We start from the raw sequence: 23,596 nt of genomic DNA on the forward strand, positions 1-23,596 counted from the left end.
CTCGTAGGCATTTCCAACCAACACCCACATACAATCCATCATCAACCTCCATGGCCTCCCCATGCCCAAGACAGACAGCGGCACAAAGGCTTGGGTCTTGACTCTTTATTTCTTAGTGGATGACGGACACCTTTACAAACATTTCCAGCCAGAGGTAGCCACCCCTTTACATAGTGTCACCAACTCTTCCCTCCCTCCTCCTCCCACTCTCCATCCCCACACACAGAGCTGTGGGGTCAAGTAGTGTCAAGGAAAAGGGAGCAGAATTAGAGCACTTCTGCCTGAGCTCCTCCTCCTCTTTGGGCCCAAAGGTCAACATCTTAGGAAGCTGGGGCCAGGAATGCAGGGCTGGTCCTCTGGCCCCCAGTACAGCCACAACCTTTGGATGTCTACTTTCACAATGTGTGTCCTCAGAGCTCCCCAGCACTGGTCTCCATCACTTCAGGTCCTACTCTGGCCTCAGACCCACTTCTCCAGTGTTCGTTATCATTCATGCAACTCTAACAGGCAGAGGAAGTCTCTCAAAGCCTGGGGACCACGAGGAAAATAAATAGTGCACTGTACCCATGCAGAGCCTGCTGCATGCTACACCTTATCTATATTGCACCCTCCAAGGACTCACTCCTGGGGGTTGGCTCAGCCTTCTTAGGGACCAAATCCATGGACTAGGCTCCTTTATTGGGGGAAATTTGTCAGCAGCTTCTCTTGGTCAGAAGGGCCTGTAGCTCCAGTAGCTGGAGAAGACCGAGATCTGGGGACAGAGAAAAGCAATGTCAGCAGGAGCCCTCCCTGCTTTGTGGCCCCCTCCCCTTCACAAGCTCTTAGTACCTGGACAGAGGGCATTCCTAAATTGGGTAAAGGATCACTCCTAAGCTCTATAACAATTTCAGACAGGTGAAAGAGGCAGGAGAAACTTTAGCAAGGGCTGAAATATACCACTTGATGGTGCTTGTGCAAAAGGAAGGAGAAGAAAAGAATGCTATGTATTCTTAGTGTTTGTGAGGGTTTTCTAGAAATGCCTCCAAGCTTTTGAAAATATCACCTAAGGACATCAACCACTTAATGAAAGCTGCCTTCCCAAGAAGGCTCCCAAAGCAGCTTGAGCATCTGAAGCATAAGGCCTTAGTTAACTGTTTTAATGTGGTATACCCTTGGCTTGGAGCTGCCAAGACCCTCACGGCAGGGTACACTGTATGTGAATGAATCCTGCTTTGGTTCTAACTACCCTGCTAGGAAAGCCTTTGAAAGCTGCCCATGGCAAACCCTCCAGCCTTGTCACCCCAGGCTCCAAAAACTCTGGCTGCCCACCTTGTCTTTGAGCTGCTGGCAGAGTTGCAGGGAGACGGTGAAGAAGACGAGAGCATCATTGAGCCAGGGAACTACACACTCAACCTTGTGTACGTGACTCACCTCCAGTCGTTGGGCACCCCACTCACTGCAGTCAACACAGGGAGGGAGGAATGGGAGAGGTGATAGGCATCTCTAGGGATGGGGAACACAGAGAAGGCAGGTCCCAGCTGGGACTCTGGCTGGGGCGAGAAAGAGCAGCCTTCAGTAGGATATAGGACTGCTGCCAAGGTAAATGGGGAGAGGTGTGGAGGCCTGGGCAAATGTGTTCCTTCTACTCACAGCCTCGAAGTAAGTACTTACAACATGGCTCCAGGGCTGTGAAGTACGGCACCCCCTGCAGGGCGGAAATTCTAAACAAAGCATCAGAGACAGCGAGATTAGCCCAAGGGCAGAACACACCAGCAGCCGGTCAGTCAGCAGCACCCAGAGGAACCATGGGATTTAAGCCAGGGTACAGGTGTTCGGGTCTGAGGGTGGGCACAAGAATATGCATGGGCAGTGGCAGGGAAGTGGTGTTTTGGGGAGCTCATTACCTTGGTGGAGCTGGGTTGTAGAGCATGAAGCTGGTACACAGTCAGGCAGAGCTTATTAAGGTTGATGTAAAAATTCACCAGAAGGTCTGCAGGCAAAGCAGGAGCAAACATCCTCTGCAAGAGGTGTGGATGCAGCCTTTGGTCAGACCAGACACTCAAGGTGGTAGAAGTCAGAGTCAGGGGGTGGGAACAAGAGTGGTCTGCCCTTCGGCTGGTAGTCTATTTCCCACCCTGCCCTCTCACTGCCCATCCCAGGCCCCAAGAGGAGTGAAATGCCACAAGGCTTTCACCTGATCTTCCCAGGCACTGTGGTTAAAGCTGTCTCCCTGCAGCTCTGCCACTGAGGCAGAGCTGGGATCTTTGCTGAACTCCAGGTCTATTTCTTTATAGCAGGGATTCTTAACAAGATTCTGTGCCAGCTGATGAAGCCTTTCCAGAGAAATGTTTTAACAAACACATAAAATAAATAGGTCTACAAAGGAAACCAAATATACCCAAATAACTTATCAAAACACGAATGACCAAAAGCATCAGCACCCCAGGCCCAAAACAAAACCAAGGCCCAGATCCTAGGTTAAGAACCCCTGCCCTAGAGAATGGGCAAGACATACAGGAAGGAGAAAGGCAAAGAACCTGCCATCCACAGGCTTCCTTGGTGGGCTATCACTCAGTTCTCTCTAGGGATTCCCTCCCTTTCCTGGCCACAGGGGCCAGTCTGCTGTGGGCACTGACCGTCAGGCCACTGGAGGCGATCTCAGGCAGGGTAAGTGTAGCAGGAGTGGTGAGCCGATTTCGTGCCCGGGTTAGCTGCAGCATCACCGCATCCATGAGCTAGGGACAGACATGATTGCCATAGCAGGTCCCAGGGGAGAACTGGTCACCGTTTCTCAAATGGGAAGGTGGGGTAAGGGCTATGATTCCTTCAAGGCAACAAAGATCATGGAAGCTCTGAACAAAGGCTCCTCTGGGCACTCTACACATTTCCTCAAGGCTCTTAAGAGGCAAAACTTTTTTTTTTTTTGGGGGGGGAGGCAATGCAATTGAGGTTGAGTGACTTGCCAAAGGTCACACAGTAAGTGTGTCAAGTGTCTGAGACTGGATTTGAACTCAGGTCTTCCTGACTCCAGGGTGGGTGCTCTATTCACTGTGCCACCTAGCTGCCCCACAAACAGAAAAGTGATTATCTTTTTTTTTTGAGGCACAACTTTTCTTTGTAGCCAGTGTGTATACACTGCCACCCCCAACCAGAAGCTGCCAGTAGAACTGGGGCTCTGGGGGGGACAGGAAGAACAGCTTTTTTTCCCTTTCACTGCCATAATCTGATGACAGTAAAAGTCAGTGAGTATTGAGAGGACATAGTTAAAAACAGGAATTAAAGAGTAACAGCCCACTCCTTTCACTCAATAACCTATTTTCCACTTAGTACTCCTGATGACGAGACCCACAATTTACCTGTTCTCTGTTAGTACTATACAAATACCCTGGAAGCAGAGATCTGACTTGTCAGAGTTGGGAGAGACATGGAAGTAAGACAGCCTTTAGGACTGAAGGGATTAAGGTACAAAATGGAAGCCATCACCAGCTTAAGCATTCTTCCCTTCAGAATCTTTTCCCCAGACTCAGTTCTGTGTTTACCTTGAGGACCTCAGCTCCCGTCTTGAACTGGTAGTTCTCATCCCGGTTTGCAAGGAGATAAATCGCTTGGCTAACATGATTCCTGGCATCCTGTATCTGAAGACACAAAACCCACACCACCCACCCAAGTACGGGTTGGGGGAGGAACACTCTACTAGGAGATGGCTTCCCAGTTCATTTGTCATTACTCAGAACTGGGAGTCAACTCGAGCCCTCTAGGTGGCGTGATTCCCTGCCTTCTGAAGGCAGTGCAGTGTGCTAAATCCCTCCCCAAGCTCAGTGCTTGTCTCACCCTGGAGCAGTTCCCCTCATGTGTTTAGGAAAATGTATCTATGGAACAGAATCCCCTTTGTGTGCAAGTGTACGTGTTTGTATACATGATGGGAGTTTGGGAAAGTATGATGTACGCTTCCCAAACACGCATGTCCAGTCCTCATTCCTGAATCAAGACATGGATAATGGAGTCACAGAATCCTTGGGGCCAGAGATTCTAACTCCTAAGCTCTGCTGAGAGGAAACAACCATGCCAGGCCAGCACTTTCGTGACAATACCCAACAAATCTTCCCAGTCCCTTGACTCCTGAAATGCCATGCTCACATACATGGAGCCCCAGCCCTTGGAGATTAAGGGCTGTGTGGGGCTGGTGAAGCCCTGAGGGACTTAGGCAAGGCGGAAGGACTCAAATACAGCTGCACAGACAGGGAGAGTTACCTGCTGCAGTTTCCACTGCTTGTCTTCTCGGAAGGCAAAGTGCAACAGCTGGTTATTTCTGGGCATTTTCAGATTCACATCCTGAGAAACGACCAACAGCAGCAGATCAGATGGAAGATGCCTGAACTTCCTATGCCAGCCTACTGTGTGTTCTATTTCTGCCTTCCACAGAATCCTGAGTTAACAAGAACCCTTAGGATAAGACGATTACCAGAGGCTCAGGGCAGGAAGGGCTTATCACACTCACTTCGGGCTACTAGATGTTCATACAGAAAACCAGGATTCCAGAAGGATAAGAGATCCTGGGGAACAAGGCTGGATCAAAGAGTAGAGACAAAAGATAGGAAAGCTCTCCTACTGGATTTGGTGATAGTGATCTTGGGAGGAATACAGCAAATAACTAGATTGTAAGTTTCCTGAGGGCAAAGGCCTTACCTCACATAATTTTATATCCCTGTCTACTTGCCTTAGCAAAAAAAAAAAAAATATCGCTAGGTACACAGCAGGGAACTCAAGAAATCCTTGTTGAAATTACTGAGACCAAAATGAGAAAGAAAACAAAGTCAGACATCTGAATAATGCTAATAAAGAATTTTTCCCCTGCTGAGAAAAAACAGTAGAACCAAAAAGTTTGGTTTTCTCAGGACATAGCAAAGATGAAGTTCTCTGCTCTGTTATAGGCCAGGATCCCAGCATTCATTCATTTAATAAGCCTTTATTCAAAGCCACCTATGCACAAGGCTCTGTGCTAGGATGCTGCCCTCAAGAAGCTTAACATCTAGTGAATGGGGAAAAGAAAAATGCAAATATGGGTCACACACAAAGGCAAAGGGTGTAAAGTGCTATGGAATTTCAGAAGAAGAGACCTCACACAATTGAGGGATTTAGGAAAGGCTTCACAAGGAGGTGGGATTTGAACTAGGCCTTGAACAATGCATACGGTTTCAACAAGCAACAATGGGAAGAAGGCATTCTAATTTGAGAATACATAAACAAAAAGAAAGAGATGGGAAAGGGCAAGGTCTTCCCCTTTAAGACTCACCGCTTGGCTCAGTGCGTCTCCTTGCAGAGTCAGCACACCTTTCACCTGGTCTGTGCTGTAACATATGACTGTCAGGGCAAAGCCTGTTCCTGGCCTGTCCCCTCTTCAAGCCCAGAAATACCTCCCTCTGCTTTAGAGTAATCCTTGATCTTCCCTCTGCCTCAACTCACCTTCCACCCCAAATTTCAAACTAGATACCCTCAGAGACTTTAGTACCCTTTGTAGGAATACAAACACTTAGGAAATAGGCTTTTAGTAAAAATAGTGTTATCTGCAACCTTCTTGGGCCCTATATGGGCATTTAAGATGAGATAAGACAACAAAGATAGGCCATTCTGGGTTCTAATAATCCCCCTATTACTGCCCATCACTCTCTCACCCCAACTTTACACCCAAGGTAATGATGCAACAGGGCCCTCTGCATGCCACCTGATTCTCTATTAGCTCTGATCTTAAACCTCAGAGATGAAATGTTTATCTGAGTTAATCCACCCCAGCTCTTTCCCCCATACTTACGTAGAGCTGCCCAGGATGAAGTTCTCTTGTCTGGCTGGTCCTTCTGTTCCAGTCCCAGGCAGAGTAAATCGGTAAGAGGCTTCCTATGGTGGATTAGGAGAGAGGGGGTGGTAAAGCAGGAGAAGGATTAAAGTGAATGTTGCCACAGAGAGGAGTTCTAAGCCCACTGCAAAGGGGAACCCTGCAACAGGATGTCCTTCTCACAGCCTACTGCAGACACTCCCTTAATCCGCAGGCATAAGCCGGCCTGTCCTCGCCCTGAGGCCACTGCCACAGCCAGAGGTCCCTTTCAGTCTTTTCCCAGAGGCAGCTACTGCCTGGCCACGGTCAGCTTCAAGCTCCCTAAGTCATACTCCCCGGGGGGCGAACGCAGATTTAGTGTTGAAAGGAGGCAGGTAAGCAGCAATGGGGCTGGAGTCGTAGACACTCAGTGGTTGTGTGATCTTGGGCAGGTCACTGAGCCTTTTCCTGCCTCAATTTCCTCAACTGTAAAATCGGGGTAATGGCAACCCCTACTTCCCAGGGTTGTTGCGAGGACCAAATGAATGTGGAACTGCTTGGCACGCTGCCTGACACACAGAAGGCCCTTCCCAAACGCTTCTCCCACAGCTGAGGAGCGGAGGAAGTTACCTTGAGAATGTCCTGCAGCTGGCGCAGCACGGCGTGGACCTCGTCGTGAAGCAGCCACCGGAACTCCTCCTCCTGCCCATGGGGAGAGGGAGATAAGCGGCGCCCCCAGCCCGGCCCTGCAGGGCCCGGGGGTGGGGGTGGGGCGCTCCCGAGGTTCGCCGGGCTGCCGGGAGCCCAGGGGCAGCAGGCCCACCCGGCCCCAGGCTCCGAGCTGGGCCCGCGGGGGCAGGCATCTATCCGGCGGGAGTGTCCAGGAGCGAGGCCGGCCCAGAAGACTCACCAGAACGGCCCGCTCCGCCGCCGTCGCAGCCATTGCAGTCGCCATCAGTGCCAGCTCCCAAGGTCTCGCACGCCGCCGCCGCCGCCGGACCGCAGCTCAGAACCTCGGACTCTATGCGAGCGCCAGGCCCCGCCCCCCACGCCTCGGCCAATAGGCTGATGGGCTCCTGGGAGCGGATGGGACAGCCCCGGAGCTCGGCCTTCGCTGATAGGTAGGGAAGACGACCGACACACGACTTAATTGGTTTGCCTTCCTCTTACTCCCTCCCCATTTAGTGAAGGTCGCAGACAGACAGCAGCCCTCCCTCTGCCCACTTCTCCTCGGGTTCCCGGTGTAACCCAAGCTCTTCTGGGTAGGCTGTATCCCTGCTTCAGCCTCCCCGCTGCCCCGATTGGACGGCCCGTTTCCACTCTAATCACGGATTGGCTAATGGTGAGTGGAAAGGGAGCAGCACAACCTTTTGGCAAAAGACGGTTGGCTTCTCTGTAGCCTCTCCCTCTAAGCTTCGGCAGGACCCTCCAACCCCCTTCAAGCCCCCCACCTACTGGTCTAAGCTTCTCGATCCACGCAAACACCATCGATTTACCAAGAAAGGTTTTATTTTCTTGCAGTAGCTTGTTAATTGCACAAAATCATTTTATTTTGCCATTTAAACATTATCACACAATCCTATTCTGAATGACAAACGTTAATTAAAAACAAAGCAAAAATAAAAATTCACAACCTTAATTACCTAGAGGGTTTGTCATTGAAAGTGGGAAAAGGAAAACTGCTTTTCTTACAGGCTTTTCACAAATGTCACATTTTCTCTTTAAAAAGGAGTCAAAAACAAAAGCGAAATAGCTAAAACATAAAGTCATAAAAAGGAACTTTACAGAATTGTCAACAATATTAAGACAACACTGACTAGCCAGTTTCATTACAGCATCTCCCAGATCCAGAGCTTCTCCCCTCCCTCCCCCCAACCCCTCATCCCTCCCACTATCCTGGCCAGGAACAGAACTGGCATGTTCAGAGACAGAGATAAGGACAGTATTGCCAGTGAAACAAACATCTGGACCAGAATTTGATACTGCATCTTCCCCGTGTCCCCTCTCTTCTTCCATAAGTTTCATTTCTCAAACCTAGGCTGTAAGAGATAAAGGGGAAAGAGGGACAAACCTCCAGATGCTGGAAAAAAAGAAAAAGAAAACCAAACTATACCCACAGTGCTGTCACTGAATCCTTTCCCCCCTCCCCCCTGATGAATATCAACCTTAAGCTTTACGTGACTTCAGACAACCAACCCACAGAAAGGGGAAGGCAGATTTAGGATATCAGGGATGACAGCCTCTCCTTGTTCCTATGTGCCATTTCAGTCCCTTGTGGGTACCCTCCCCAAAGAGAAAACAGGGATCTCCATAATGGACTTGGGTTTACCTTTCTAGTCTGTCAGGACTCATCTCAGGCCAAGTCTTCTCTTTCCCCAAACAGGGGACCTTGTGGCCCCAGAGGCACAAAGAACATGATGCTGGCTGGAGTGCAATTACTCATTCCTTTACTAAGAACTGATCCCATTATTGGTCAGTGTTGGTTACCCAGGGCTGGGGAAGCTAGGTCCGGGTCAAAGTAGGTAAAGAGACACCCACTGTCTCTTCAAAGGCAGGGGGGGTAGGAAGAAGAAAAAGGTGGTGGCATGCACAACAGGGCTCTCTGTATGGACACAGATGTAAGGGCCTAAAGGGGATAGCAAGAGGACTCCAAAAGGAGCCAGAAGAGCATGTGACATAACGGAAACAGAAAGAGTCATTCTTCCATACATACCTCACTGCTCTCTCATTGGTGTGCTCACTGCCGACCCGCTGCCCCGCCTCCCCCCCAGGCTGGAATGCAAATCCAAACCCTAAATCAGGTTAGTGATGGCTTAATCCCATCTATATTGGATAAACCCCTTCCAGTATTCTTATAAGAGCCAGGGATGTCAATTTCAGCCTGAGCCTTAGCAGATGGTAGATAGTGTGATGGGATGGGCAGGCCTGTTCTTCACTCAAACCTGCAATCTTTCCAGTTCACAAAACCATGTAAGGAGGAATTAGTTTACTAGTTCTCTTTTCAGAATGTTGGTGGCTTAAATACCCAAATGCTCTCCAACTGGTTGCTTGTAGCCTGAGGCACTGTAGGCCCCTTTCTGGGGTCTGTGCCACCTCATTGTCCTCTTCCCTGGGTTATGTGCTCACATGGGAGACCTAGGTGACCTCCCAATGGAGCAGGCCTGTATTCCCGGGGAATTCAGGGTAGGATCAAAAGGAAGAAGAGCTAATCCCAAGAGTTTGAGGAACTCAGACTTCACAACTAGGACACTATGGAGGCTGCTTCTTACAACCCCAATGAAAGAGGGAAAGAGGGCAATATGGACTCTGGCTCCCTTACTAGGAGGAACTCAGACTCTGACAAACTCAGGAAAGAGAAAGAAGCCAAGCAGATTCTTGCAGCATCCCTTCTGGGGGTCAAGGGGAGGTGGGGGCGGGGCCTGTTTGAACAACAGCCACCATTCTGATCCAGGCAAGTGCACAGCAGGACTGCTTATCAGTTTTCCACAATCCAACAACACCTTTCCCAACCCCCTCCCCCCTTTTCCCAGAGCCCCCAGGGGAGGCCTGATGCTGCAGCTGCACTCATGGCAAATCTTTTCAAAGTCTGTGTATAAAAGGAAACGTAGAGACAGATGGACTGGTCCAGAGTTAAGTCCCAGGACCCTGACCCCATGTGAAGAATGGGGATTAGCAGGAAGATAGGGCCTCAGGGCTTAGTGTATATAGGCTCGGTACACAGCAGACATGTCATTGTCAGACTGGTCCAGTGCCTTGGCTCGTTTATATACCTGAAATGACAAAGAGTTACAGTTAGTTCTTTGTCATGAGAAATATTTTAAAAGGCTGTAAGGAAATTACTGCATAACTACAATCTACTGTGTATACAATACTATATGATATACGGAGAATATGAGATACAGGATAATAAGTCACAAGATTTAAATCTCGGAGAAGTTACCACCTAGTCGGTCTAATCACTTCAATCCAACAAATGTTTATTATTAAATGCCCACTTAGGGGAGATAGGAGTGGGAGGTGAAGAGCCACATAGTTTATTCAAATGGCTGGTTCCAGATATCATAGTGCCCCCTGGTCTGTTCACTAGATAAACTGGCCCACTCCTCCCCGCAGCACCTTTCCCCTTCCTACGTTGCCTCCTGACAATTACTTAATGGTTCTTCAAACTTTAATCTCCCCTTCCCAGAATGTCAGAATAAGAAATCATCCTGAATGTACCTCATTTGCTGCAGCTGCCATAGGAGTTGGGTGGTTGACAGAATCACCTAGTGCAATGGCTAATCTGAGATCCTTCTGGATATACTTCAGGTAGAAATCAGGTTTAAAGTTCCCTTGTAGGATATCTAGAGGGGGAAAAAACAGGGAATTTTAAAAAAGCCATAAAAATCTAAAGAAGGGCAAGAATGGGGCAACATTTGGTAAAAGTCATCTAGAAAATAAACTACATCTAGAAAACACCAGCAATTATATTATCTTCAAAAAGATGACTATCCCTATGCTGCACACTCCCTCAGAAACTCAAGAAACTGAGTTTTGATTCCAGAATGCACAAGTTGCAACACTGAAATGTTCTGCAATCTCTCTGGCACAAAAGAGTACAGAATGATAAGAGATAAGGAACCTTATGAAGGAAGCATTTAGGCTTCCTCTGTGCAACATGAACTCAGATCCTCATGTGTAAGATGTTAAGCTCAGTCACTGAGTCACAACAGAAGGATGGTTGATGTAAAAAAGGAAGGAGAAAATGATAAACAAAAGTGGACTTTACTTTGGCACTTCTGATCCAGGAAGATGCTAGCCAGTTGTCCCTGATTGAGGATGTCAAGCAATGTCTGTTGAGACTGTCCTGTCACTTGGGCCAGCGTTAGTCCTTCAGCTATGGTAGCCATGAAGCTCCCCTGGACCATATTCACAATCAACATCATCTTGGCTGCATTCCCAACCTCACCTGCCCAGGGCAAAGAAATACAGTCACTTCACAAAGGACTTCTGTAATGAACGGCTTTCCACCCTCTTCCCTGTTCTTATACCCATCCACCTGGACCCACCTCTAAACCCAGGGGAGGCCCCATTCACCTGCCCCTGATAGAACTCGTTTTGACCCTTCTGGACCTTTGCATCTTCCTCCTTCCAGGTACTGAGTGTGCAAATCAAAGGAAACCTTCCCATTGGGGGACCCAGGCAGAGAGGCTGTAATTGACGCTGTCATCAGTGCAGTCTATAGGGTATATGGCCCAACCCAGAATCCAGGTCTGAAGTGGTGGGGCGGGCAGGCAGGCAGGCACGTTACCTAGAAAGAAGGAGGTCTTCCCCATTGCCTGGAAACAGCTGCTGCAGTCTTCATATAAGCCCCTGTCTCCGGCTGCTAAGATCACCAGCATCCCATCATTTGACAGCTGCTGATTTCCTGAGACGGGGGCTTCCAGAAATCGACCGCCTCTGGACACAATCACCTGGAAAGGAAATTCACAGGTTCTGAAGGCTGTTCCTCCCACAGGTGTCCATGTAGGGTTGATGTTCTCTAGGTATAGAACACAATGGACAAGGGAAGATGGCAGAACCTACTGGAAAATGTTGCTTTCCCATTCCCACCTAGGCAAATGAGCCTGGGTTATCATCTTCTTCCCATGCATGCATTTAGAGGTGAAGGAACTTAAAAACTTGGGGCTGTCTATTCTTGGGACCCCAAAGTTCAAAATCTGTGCTATGATGTAAGAACTGAGGCTGGGGCATGAAGACTACTTCCCCAAAGACAGACACTAATTCAAATGGAACTAGTAAGAAACAAGAAAAAGGTACTTGTGGTCTGCTAATTCAAAACAACCAGCACTTATTAAAGCTCCTACTATTATGTAAGTACAGTGCTAGAGAGAATGAATATGAAAACAAAACAATCTGTAACCTCATGGATCTTATATTTTACTGAGGGGGTGAGAATTGTAAACAAATTGATATATATAAATGATCATTTAAGGAGGGAGAGAGCACTGACAATTATGGGAATCAGGAAAGGCTTCCTATAGGCACATGACACGAAAAGGGCCTTGAAAGAAACTAGGAATTCTAAGAGGCAGAGGTATTAAGGAAGTATATTCCAGACATCCCATAAAAACACATGTAAGTGGGATATGGAACGTTGTGTTTAGACACAAAGCAAGCAGAGTGTGTGAAGGGGAGTTATGAGAAATAAAACCAGTAAGCATATTGTAATGGACTTTAAATGGCAAGGTAAGGAGTTTGTATTTTATCTTCAAGGCAAGGAGGGGTCACTAATGGTTGTTGAGGTGGCAGTAAAATGGCCAGACTTGTATCTTAGGAGAACTATGCTGGCAATTGTTTCCCTTATTTACTTTGAATTTTCCTATTGAAACTAAAGCATAGGGAACATGTATATAGCACTGCAAAAACCTCACTTGCTTCAGTGCCATTTACCTCACAGTTCTGTTTTTCACAAGGCATGCTCAGGTAGCCAGTCACATTGTGACTTCAATCACCTTCAAATGGAAAGGCTTCAGAGAGGTCAAGAGAAAATATAGGTCTGGGGCGGCCAGGTAGCACAGCGAGTAAGAGCACCGGCTCCAGTGTTGAGAAGACCTGGAGATCGAATCCTGGGCTCAGACACTTAACATCCACCCAGAAACACTTGGCCGTGTAACCTTGAGCAAGTTACTTAACCCTGATTGCTTTAAAAAAAAATATAGGTCTGATGGTTTTGGAGGAAGCCATTCCAGTCTTGTGAACAATGATATGGAAGGACTGCTCTTATATAGCTGGGCCAAGGAAGACGAAGGTCTGGGGATTTCTAGAGCGTTAACCCAGCTTGTTCCTGGGCAAACAGAAATACTTTTTTTCTATATCAGTCAGAGAAAGCCTATTAAATCAAAGCCTACATTCTGATAGGTCGTGATGGGATGCTGCTTCTCATACAGTCAGTAGTCACAGTAATTGATGCTCCAATCATTTAGGTTTTACTAGAGGCTGATTAACATTGTTGAATCTGTTCTGTATAGATAGTCAGATGAAAGAATCCTGGTCACATATTTCACTTAGAAAGGGTGGGAGAGTTTGCACTGGACTGCTACCTGGGCCAATTCAGTGACTGTGTCTGCATCCACCGTTGACATGTCTACATAGCATTTTCCAGGGCGGATCCCTTGAAGCACGCCGCTAGGGCCCAGCACCAGCTGTGGGAACACAAGGGGAAAGCAATAGCCCAGGCCCTCAACAGCCTCAAGGCTTGTTCCCCCACCCTCCAGCTCTCAAATAATTTTTGACTCTCAATATCCCTTCCTCCCCCAATAATATTAAAGGAAGCATCGATAGGTAAAGCCAGACCCAGACATCAGGCTGACTGTAGAGCCAAGGCACTAGCAAAAGAGGATGTGGTCTGCCTGAACAATGTCTTCTTGAATGGCGGTTATACTACAATTAAACTTAGTTCAGAGTCAAATTGTTCCCATACTACCTTCCCAGATGTCTAGGAGCTAAATACTTAGCCTAAAAAGGAAGAAAAGGCTTTGTTTACCTTTATTTAGAGATTTCCTTGATTTACTCAGGCCTCAATCTTAAACAGTTTAAAAAGGTGACCACTGTCATTTAAGCATATAAGAAAGAAACACAAATAGCTACCAAACACAGAAAGAATCCTTTGACATAAAGGTACAATAAGAACAAGACTTTAAAGCATATAATGAAAAGCAAAGATTTTTAATAATAATTGCAAGGCTAGTCCTCTGGAGATATCTGGGTTTTAAACTCATGTTTTCAGTCAAAAGAAGTTTGTCTACAAAAATCTATTTTATGCAAATCAACTTCACACAAGCAGGTGACTAGGAAATTTGAAACTTAATTTGATGTACACTATTTTCTGAATGAGAAAAGGACAAGTAGCCAATCTCTCAAAAGAGAGTTAACTATAGAGAGGAGAGAGGGGATCCTTACGTCCTTAGCTGCTTTGGGATCCGACACACAGGCGAAGGTGATGTCACAAGTGGAGACCACTTCAGCGGGGGTTCTTCCCAGCCGGGCCCCCTCCTGGATGAACAAATCACACTGCAAAAGTCACAGATCCAAACGTAAGGAGAAGGTAGCATATAACAAACATGCTTCCTAGGTTTTGTGGCCTCTGGTTGCTGCAGCTTATCTCCAAAGGCCCCACAAAGCAGAACACTTAAGGGCTCACTGGGTCAATGACAGCACCTGAATATATCACTAATTAAGGAATGGTAACTTTCCTGACTAGATTATAAATAAGAATAACTGTAAGTTCCCTCTAAATCTAATTCTAATAGGTGGCTAATAAATGTTAGCTGCTATTGCTAATCTACTATTTAAAAGGGTGAAAGTGGGACAGCTGAGTCCACTTGGGTATATTATTAGGGACAAAGCCAGTGAAGCCAACTGCAAGAACCAGTCAACTCTGTAGTTAGATCAGCTCTTGGGGAGGTTCTGTCCAAGTCCTGACTCATATACTGTACGTAGCACAAGAGAAAAAGTTTTAAGTCTCTATTTTCTGGCTTGTGGTGGGGGTGGAGGTATGTCAGAATGTACTATACCAAGCAGTCTAATTCCAAGGGTCAATTATACTAAAAAAACGCCAAAAGCTCCTTTGAAGGTATGGCTCCTAAAAACTTTTCATAGGTCTCTTCCAACTATTCTAAAGCTTCCATTTAGTAACTCAGTCATAGAATCATAAATTTAGAACAGAAGGGACACCATAGCTGATGAAATTAAGGTCTAGAAGTTAAATGACTTGCCTTAACATTATGAAGATACTAGGTTCCATTAGTTCTTTCATAATTTAGCGAAGAACTTGGAACATTACTCAAATAACATTTCATCATATCACTTTTCTTGCTCAGAGATCTCTGACACTACTGCCCACCATAATACCCAAACTACTTGGCCTGGTTTTCATCATTCACTATCATTTCCTTTCCAATTCAGTCATTTCTCATTTTTTTTCAACACAACTCTGGCTCTAGTCAAAACTAAGACAAAAATTGTTCCCTTCATTTGGGATAGCTTTTACTTTCAAATCTATGTCCAAAATGTCCTTCACAGCCTAGCCCCAAACTCCCTCCCCCTCCAGGAAGTCCTTTTCTGATCAGCTCTACCTTGGGTCTGCTTACTGTTTCATTCCAAATTCTTTCAACATCCAACATTGTGTGCAACATTTTAATTTATTCTAGTTAAATATGTTAAAACATTTCATATGTGAACATTCTGTCATCTTATCAAGAGCTTAAGCTCCTTGAGAAGATCTGTGTCCCTGGTACTCCCTTCTCAGCTACTCTGCTACACTGTATACGATACTATGAAAAAAGTAGCGTTTTGACGTACAGGGGCCTAATTATGTTTCAAATTCAGTTCCAGGCAGAGTTTCCTTTATGCAAAGTCTGGTTCAATCTCTAAATCAAATGTCATCTTGCCTCCCCACCCTGCCCTCTAGTTACACTACCCATATATCCTTACTTTTTCTGCTGTCCGGTTCCAAACAGTGACTGTATGACCCATTTTTATTAAGTTGGAGACAATGCCACTGCCCATGAGGCCAAGGCCCAAAAACCCTATCCTGAGGAGAACAGAAAGGTTAGTATGTAGGAAGGTAAGAGTATGTATTTATGTGTACATATATACACAGACTCACACATATACATGGGCAAACACAAACACACAGTGGAGCAAAAATATCTTCAGCACTGCTGAAGAATGAATTTAGGTTACTAGGCAAGAGAAAACTTGTTCCTAGATTGCACAATACACTGAATAAAAATGGTCATTTCTGAGTCTTTAACTGACACATGGAGAACACCGAGGAAACTGATCAGTATGACTTAGGATAAGGATAAAAGTTTTCTCCTATTTTGATAAAGGGTCACAGTAATAATCAAGTATACAAGTTAGTATGTCTAATTCCCGAAGCAATTTCCTTGGTTGAACCTTGGGTGTTAGACTTTCAGATACCATTTTTAAACACAAAGAAACTCCTAGGAGAGGTTTTATATTACGTTAAACAATATTTTTGGTTTAAATGATTAACAAAGGTAGTTAGTACTCTCCAATCCAGAAGCCACTGTCCAAATGGCTCTTCTTAAATTTTACAAAGAAGCATAGAACCCTAGAGCTGGAAGGGATCTTAGAGAACTGTCTAATCAAACAACTCTGCCTGATCAATGAGTGTTTTATATCTCTTGACCAAGTGGTCAAGAAGTTTTTGCCTGAACGCTTTCAGTGATAAAGGACTCAATACCTACTAAGATAGTCGGTTTCATTGTTGGATAGCTCTCATTGTTAGGAAGTTCTATATATTAGGCTAAAATTAATCTTCCCATAGCTTCCAACCCACTGTTTCTACGGATTCTAGTTCTGTCACATGACCACATATCTGAAGATAGTTATCGTGGACTGCCTACATCTTCTACTTTTCAAGCTAAGTTTTCCTTGCTCCTTGAATCAATACTTATGTCACAGATTCAAAGTGCATTTACCATTATAAATGGGTTCTAAACTGATCATGAGCCTACTAAAATGTGGTATCCAGAACTGAACAAAATATGTGAGATGTGGTCTGATCACCAGCATAGGAACACTTCCCTTATTCTGGACATTATATATCTTTTAATATAATTTAAGAGACAATTACTTTTTGGCTGCCACATCATAATGTTGATTCATACACCGAGCTGGCACACTACTCAATTAAAAAAAAAAATACCAATTGCTATCTGGAAACCAAGGGCATATGAAGTTGTACCCTCTTCCACTGAGACCTTAACATATATATTTATTTGTCTTTTCCTTCTTTCTCTCAAGAGTCATTTCCTCCTTCATGGTTTTGCATCTTGTCTTTTCCAAACTTGTGGGAGCTCTAATTCTCAAATTCACCCTAACAACTTTAATTTTTCACTTTTCCCATGGACTTTTCTATTCTTTTCCCATGCTTTGAATTAGAATTGGGGTAAGGATGTTTGTAGAACCCAGGCCACTTGTTTTTGGACCCCACTGCTCTTACCAACTAATCCCATTTCTCCACAACTTGCTTTTATCGGTAACATATACCTGCTGTATCTAATTCCTTATTTTTTTGCTTAACTTTTTTATTTGGCCTTTATCTTCATCACTCCTCTAAAATTGGTACAGCTTGCCCATGTAAGATCACCAATAATTTTCTCTTGAACAAGTTTAATGATCGTTGCTAGCGTCTTCCCCTTTCTGAGTTCTTAGCTGAATATAACATGGCTAACCACTACTCCTTTACTGGCTTGTGACAACACCTTGTTTCAGTGATGTTTTTATTTCTTCACCTCTATTAAAAGCTTCCTCTCCTCTGGTTGTTCATTTTCATTTTCTTGCCCTTCATTTCAAGGTTCAGCTCTGGGCCTCTTTTTTTTGTTCTTTTCTTTTTATATTAATTCCTCTGGGATTCATTCTCATCTTTTAAAGTCACCATCTGTATATAGATATTACTCAAAACTGAATCTCCAGCTTTTACCTCTTAGCCTGCCACAAATATTGTATCTCAGAAAAAACTTGTCTTGCTAGTTGAAGCTTATGTTGAAAGCTTAACTAAGCATCTTTTTCAAGAAAAAAGGAAGCCCTCCCTCCTTGTTATCAATATTCAAATGATAATCACCAAAGGATAATCATCTTGCTAATTCCTCTACAATCTCTCAGACTCTTAATTTCCTTTCTATTCAGGCAGCCACCACCCTAGTCCAAACCCTTATTAACAATTATATTGTGTGCCAAAACTAAGACAGTTATCTTCCTAGCTGATCTCTCTACATCTAGTCTTTTTGCATTTCAGAGTAATCAGTACACAACTGCCAGAATATTTTCTTAAGTACTGTTTTCACCTTTTACTTCCTTGCTTAAAGGCCTGCAATGTCTCATCTTTTTCAACTCCTTAGCCTAGCAGGTAAGGTTGAGAAGAATGAACCTGCCCTCAATTCTTTGAAAATAATTACCATAAACTTAAGACATTCAAAGAGCACTGATAAACCAGATATGTAGTAAATTTTCAAATAAAAATCTAAAATTCAAGCTAGTTACATTTTGATTAAAAATGATCATTTTAACAAAATAAAAATACATTTACTGTGTTTCCCCTCCAAATTTGCCTGTGTACTTAAAAATCCTTTAAAATGACTATAATACGTATATTTTTCATCTTTTGCTGACCCCATTTATTTTTGCTTCATATACATTTTTCTGAGACTTTGTAGTCCTGATGTTTCATTATTTCATAACACTATTATGTTATACTAATATGCCATAATTTATTCAACCATTCCCCAATCACTGAACGTATAAATTATTTCGATTACTCTGCATTATAAAGGAGGTATTTTTGGTTTATATATCTTTAAGTGATCTAACTGGGACCTAGTCTCATCAATAGGACTGGGCTGGGTCTAACTGAATTACTGTATACTTCTAGACCAATGTAGACTTTTTATAAAGAATATAGAGACCTACCAGCAATGTAACTAAGGTGCCTGTTTCCTTGCATTCCTGATTATATAGTCAAAAATGATAAAACAATTTGATGAGAATAAGGTGGTATAATAAAGATGTTTTTATTTGATTCCCATGTCTGTTCAATTCCACCTGAGCACAGTCTCTCTGGTAGATAAACAAATACTTGTAGAATGAATATTCTATTTTTTTTTTAAGAACAAGGTAAAGGGTATGTTAGTAAAGGGCATGGTATTTGAGAGACAAACTGGAAACTCAGTGTAAGCACCTTTCATAGAACTATTTATTCTCACTGAAGTCCCTAAATTCTAGGCTAAAGATATTTTTAAGTACAAACTACATACCCTCTTAAAAGGCAAACAAAGCACTAATTCCAACTATAAGGTTCAAACATGATCTGATCAGATTCTAAGTAATTTTATGCCCAAAGCATTCCCTCTGCCTAGGAATCAGAGAGGAAGACAGCTAGGGCAGCAGTACACTCAGGGAACAACTGGTAAAAGGAGCCAGCTCCATGCCAGAGCTTGTCTTCTTTTTCACATCTCAGCTTTCTGCCCAACTACTCCTTTAGATGCTCCTTTTCAAACCATGGTTTACTGGTGTTTTTATTAGGGATACACTTGGCACTTGTTTCACCTAGAATTTAACATGATAATCTATCAATAAATAATCAAATATTTTTCAATAATTTAATTTTTACTGAATCTCAATTTTAAAGGCTGGGATTATTAAATTTCCAAGTTTGCTCCAGAAAAAAAGGTCAGAAGAAACTGATAAAAATCTTACTATCCAAAATGCATAAGAAAATGATAAATATATATAAACTTAATAGCTAGATTCCACTTGGTAAATGGCTAAAGGTAATTAGAAACACATGAGGAAGAACAGCTCTTCACATGAGCAAAAACTTGGCCCTCACAAATAATAAAAAACTGAAACAGCTTATTATACATTTACACTTATGGGATTTCTAGCTATCCTTAAAGATTAAGTTCAAATGACACCCTCCCTGATCCCCCAACTAAAAGTGACCTTTGCCTTTTCTGAACTCCCCAAGTATTCTGTACTTTTTATTATATAACATTCAGAGAATGTTTGGTATTAATTATTTTTGCATGGCACCTCCCATACTAGACCACACATTCTTATAATGCCAAGGAATTTATCTTATGCCTCTCCAGTACACTGTCCTCATAAACATAATAATACTTCAATAAGTACTTACTGAATAGATCTATTATATTAGCAAAAATATATAAAAATGGGAAGATACAAAGAGCTTTAAGAAAACAGGCTACATGTATATACTGTTGGTTGTACTAAAAATGTTATGAGCTTCCAAAAGAACAATCTAGAAATATATTAAGAAATTAATTATTTTTAACATTATTGTAATATATTATATTTATTTAATATTATTATATTATATTTATTTATATTATAATAATTATATATAATATATAAAATTAATTATAACAATTAAGAAATTATTATAAGAAAATAAATTAAGAAAAAAACAAAACCATCCATTCATTCTGAGTACGTTAATCCAACTTCCCCACCACGCCCTTCCATGAATCTAGCCCAAGAAAATAAGCCCCAATGGTAATTTGTACTAAAAATGTTGATAGCACTACTAGTAATAGTAAAAAAAAAAACCAGAAACCCCTCAAATTCTCAACAGGAGAAGAATGGCTAAGCAAATTATAGCATGTTAAAAATATACCTATATCTACCTCTTAACATGGATAGGAGTGAGACCTGTGATTTCACTGGCAAAGGAAATAAAAAGGTGAAAAAACTTCTATCAGTGCAGGCCAACAATTTCTCTGCAAGCTATAGTCTTAAGAGAATTGCCTATGACACTAAGAGGTAAGGCTACTTGCCCAGAATCCCATATATTTGTACAGTTATTCAAAATAAGTATGTGGGCTGTGTCAACATATGATAAGATAGAAGTATTAAAAAGAAGCAGAATAAGCTATGTAATTTCTAAGTAGGTGAAAACGTATGAAGAACATTGGAAAATAATTTGAAATTGTGCAAATAGTTTACAGAGTTTAACATTCGACAGATAAGTGTTTCTTATAAAGTCGTTTCAGTTCCTCATTAAAGAATAACCACAAAACCCCAAATGTTCTACCCAGTCAAAGCCAAAGCCACAGGGAGCATGCCCATAAGGGGTTATACTTTTTGTCCGTGGGAGTGATGCTGCCATTCACTGCTGTGCTATCTGCTGCTTGGATAGATGTGGATCCAGTTTCCTAGGGAAACAAATTAGGGAGTCATGAAGTTAGAATGCTCATGATAAAATCCCCACTGAAACATGAACATTCAAAGGAGAGAAACCTGCATACCTCTTCACATACTTTTAACTTCTTTGTTATTGCCTGATAACAGACAGCTGGCTAACGAGAGAAAAAAATAGTCACTTATTAAATCAACTTCATCTTTCATTATAGGACCAATTTATAAACATTTTGCCCCAAGAACAAAGGGAAGCATAAAAAAATAAAGAACGAGGCCCTACCACTTGGAGTCACACTCCAAAAATAACTAAAACCAACTTTCCCTTCAGGTCTTCAAAGTATCTACATTACTAATACTTAGACAAAAGCTTAGCAAGCTGCATAACAATTGCAGGATAACACATGCAACTTGTGGTTTTTCTAGATTCTATAGAGTAAACAGTAATCATGTAACTTATGTGGTTAATGGTAATTAAAAATATGTCTTATGAATATCTTGGGTTTATACAAACTGATCAGTTCTAATGAACTTCCTTGCCTGATCAACTCAAGTACACAACTGGCTAAATCAATTCAAACAATCCATTATACTTGACTACACGACATCAATTAAACTGCTTGACTGAATAATCTCTCAGCTGTTTGCTTTGGCAAAATTATACATGGCCTAAGTGAACCCTGAGAATTATAGGTTAATAGGGTAGCTCCTATGAAGTATTACAACCTGACATTTTATTCAGCACTGACTGACCTTTTTGATAATCCTCTCCCACTCAGCCTTATCCCTGACAGACTCAGAATCAATAATTCTAAAGATCAACTCACCTTCTCTGTTTGGCTGAGAAGAAAGTGATGGAAATGTGGGTCCCCATCTTTTACAGGCTGAAATCAGAAAATGACTAAGAAAGTTTATCTTTCATGAAATGCACCATCCTTATGCCTTGTCAACCTGCCTTTCCTGAGAGACATTTAGGAGACCTACTGAATGTTCATTCCAACCCCTTCATAAAAAGAGAATACACTCAGAAAACACACGCTATAATGGCACAAGAAAAGAAACAAAGGATGTTTATAACCCAGGACTTATCTAATCTAAGAATATTTATGGATCTGTATTAAAAATCACTTAGATATTAACCTATTAAGATATACCACAGTTGGATCAGGCAATGCTGGAAATCTTTTCTTAAAGGATACTTTGTCCTGAATAGTTTAGACCAGGAGTGGAGAACTCACAGCTTCAAGGATACACACAGGTTCCCCACCCCTGGTTTAGACATTGATCTGCCTGAAAAAAGGCAGAGGAGACCATATGTTTCTTGATATTCCTTCTATTTCTGCGATTTCATGATATGTCTTTTGGAAATCAATCACTTTCTTAAAATACAGAGTACTGTCTTGTGTTATTCTCCCAGGAGTGAGAGATGATGATGCCTATAAGAATTCTAAGTGCCTTCTTTTAAAGCATATTAGAAATAGGAAAACTTTTCTGAAATTGTTGGACTCATTTAAAGAAAGGGCTTATTACCTCGCTTACACTTGGTTGCCATTTAAACCCGGCCATTGTTCCTGCCACCATTCCTTTCACTGTACTGGATTCTGGGATTGTGAGGTCCTAAAGGAAGAAAAGTCAGATTAGCAAGATGTTGTGACAACCTCAGTTACAGACATCATCTACCCATAATTCATTAAGTTTTATAACTCAAATCAGATTCAACTGAAACAGACTAGCTAGACAATAGAGAAGCTTCGGACTCATTTCAATGTCTAAAGAAAGGATTTTTATTTGGCCAAAAAGGCCTGATGTGAGTAATACCTATGTTAAAAAGGAAAGCACTATGTCAATGACAAAGCGGCATAATGAGTTATTACAGAAAACAAATTATTCCCATCAACAAAAGAAATTGCAATTTTCTTGTTTCATTTCTATAAAAAGTAAAATGCATCCTTCTGTCAATATATCACAAGAACAGTAATAAGAAAAAGGAACAATGAAATGAAATACAATCAGCCATCAAGAGCAAAATGCAGTGGAAAGAATGTGGGATTTGGCTAGAGGATCCACCCTGACTTGGTTGACATTAGGCAAGTCAGATTCTCTGTGGACCTTAGTTACTTCTATCTACATGAGAGGATAAGGTGAGATGATTTTTGAAGTCCCTTTTAGTTCTACATATACAATCCTATGAACTATTTTGAATTGAACAGTGACATGGAAGTACAAACAGTAGTTAACCTACAAATCTTTTAAAGTAATGTTTAGCTTTAAAAGATGTTTCTGCAACAAAGGAAGTCACTGACAAGAAGAACATTCCCATATACAAATATAAAGTAGTTATATATTATTATAAATAAAAACATTTGTATCAGCATTTTCTGTGATAGCAAAAAACTCGAAACAAAAGCAGATGCCCATTTATTGGGGAATGGCTAAACACATCATGGTGCATGAATATAATGGAATATTATCGTGTTGTAAGAAATGATTAAGTGATGAATACAGAGAAGTATAGAAAAGTCTACATGAAATGATGCAGAGCGAGGTAAGCAGAGCCAAGAAAACAATATAAACAACGATTATAACAATGTAAATGGAAAGATTGACCACACACAAAAAACCCCAAAAGTGAATGTAGCAAAATACTAAAGATCAGACATTACTCAAAAGAAGAGATATAAAAACACCCCCCCCAACTCAATCCTTTGTGGAGATGGAAGGTCCACAGGTATTGCACATATTTTTAGACTTTTTCAAAGAATTGATCAGTTGTGAGTTTTTCCTTTTTTTCTTTTATCTTTAAAAACACACTTTTTCACCTGGGGAAAACTATCATGGTGTAAAAAAAAAATATCAATAAAAACTAATTTAAAAACAAAAAGAGCCAAAAACTCAAAGCTGAATCTGTGTAATTATAATGACCAAGCTTGGCCCTGGAAGAAATGCTGAGGAAATACACTTTCCTTCCTTTATTCCAGGGGAGGAGGGGCTATGGGTGTGAAACATATAGTATTCTGTTTGATATAGTCTGTATGTTGGTCATTTTGGTATAAATTTCCCTTCTCTTTCTTTTTAAATCTT

General features: G+C 42.4%; 2 protein-coding genes across 7 annotated transcripts in view; both read right to left on the minus strand.

Moving 5' to 3' along the window:
• Positions 1-90: 90 nt before the first annotated feature.
• Positions 91-6,861, minus strand: ROGDI (rogdi atypical leucine zipper). 3 transcript variants are annotated; one of them, XM_069089636.1, is made up of 11 exons: positions 6,699-6,860; positions 6,419-6,490; positions 5,789-5,871; positions 5,273-5,327; positions 4,231-4,311; positions 3,519-3,614; positions 2,616-2,714; positions 1,884-1,997; positions 1,651-1,700; positions 1,309-1,435; positions 91-751 (listed from the first exon to the last, which is right to left on the minus strand). In XM_069089636.1, the coding sequence occupies exons 1-11, from the start codon at positions 6,741-6,743 to the stop codon at positions 710-712; spliced, it is 864 nt and encodes a 287-aa protein (XP_068945737.1). In that variant the 5' UTR covers positions 6,744-6,860; the 3' UTR covers positions 91-709. The 3 variants fall into 3 exon arrangements, with proteins under 3 accessions (XP_068945737.1, XP_068945747.1, XP_068945756.1); XM_069089646.1 differs by lacking the exon at positions 1,309-1,435 and having other exon boundaries at positions 6,699-6,861; XM_069089655.1 differs by lacking the exon at positions 2,616-2,714.
• A 549-nt stretch (positions 6,862-7,410) lies between these two features.
• GLYR1 (glyoxylate reductase 1 homolog) overlaps positions 7,411-23,596 on the minus strand; it is a 44,536-nt gene continuing 28,350 nt past the window's right edge. Inside the window, exons 6-16 of one of the 4 annotated variants that reach the window (XM_069089783.1) lie at positions 22,046-22,132; positions 21,343-21,399; positions 20,626-20,676; positions 20,459-20,532; positions 15,263-15,362; positions 13,730-13,822; positions 12,871-12,972; positions 11,079-11,241; positions 10,557-10,736; positions 10,007-10,131; positions 7,411-9,558 (exon numbers count right to left, since the gene is read on the minus strand). In XM_069089783.1, the coding sequence (XP_068945884.1) occupies positions 9,484-9,558; positions 10,007-10,131; positions 10,557-10,736; positions 11,079-11,241; positions 12,871-12,972; positions 13,730-13,822; positions 15,263-15,362; positions 20,459-20,532; positions 20,626-20,676; positions 21,343-21,399; positions 22,046-22,132 (1,107 nt within the window). In that variant the 3' untranslated portion in view covers positions 7,411-9,483. Of the gene's footprint in view, positions 9,559-10,006; positions 10,132-10,556; positions 10,737-11,078; positions 11,242-12,870; positions 12,973-13,727; positions 13,841-15,262; positions 15,363-20,458; positions 20,533-20,625; positions 20,677-21,342; positions 21,400-22,045; positions 22,133-23,596 lie in introns of all 4 variants that reach the window. The other 3 variants (XM_069089793.1, XM_069089764.1, XM_069089774.1) reach the window with 3 other exon arrangements.

This window comes from Petaurus breviceps, unplaced genomic scaffold, assembly GCF_028583685.1.
Source record: "Petaurus breviceps papuanus isolate PSGF00001 unplaced genomic scaffold, PetGlider_PUasm1.0 120, whole genome shotgun sequence".
NCBI lineage: Eukaryota > Metazoa > Chordata > Mammalia > Diprotodontia > Petauridae > Petaurus > Petaurus breviceps.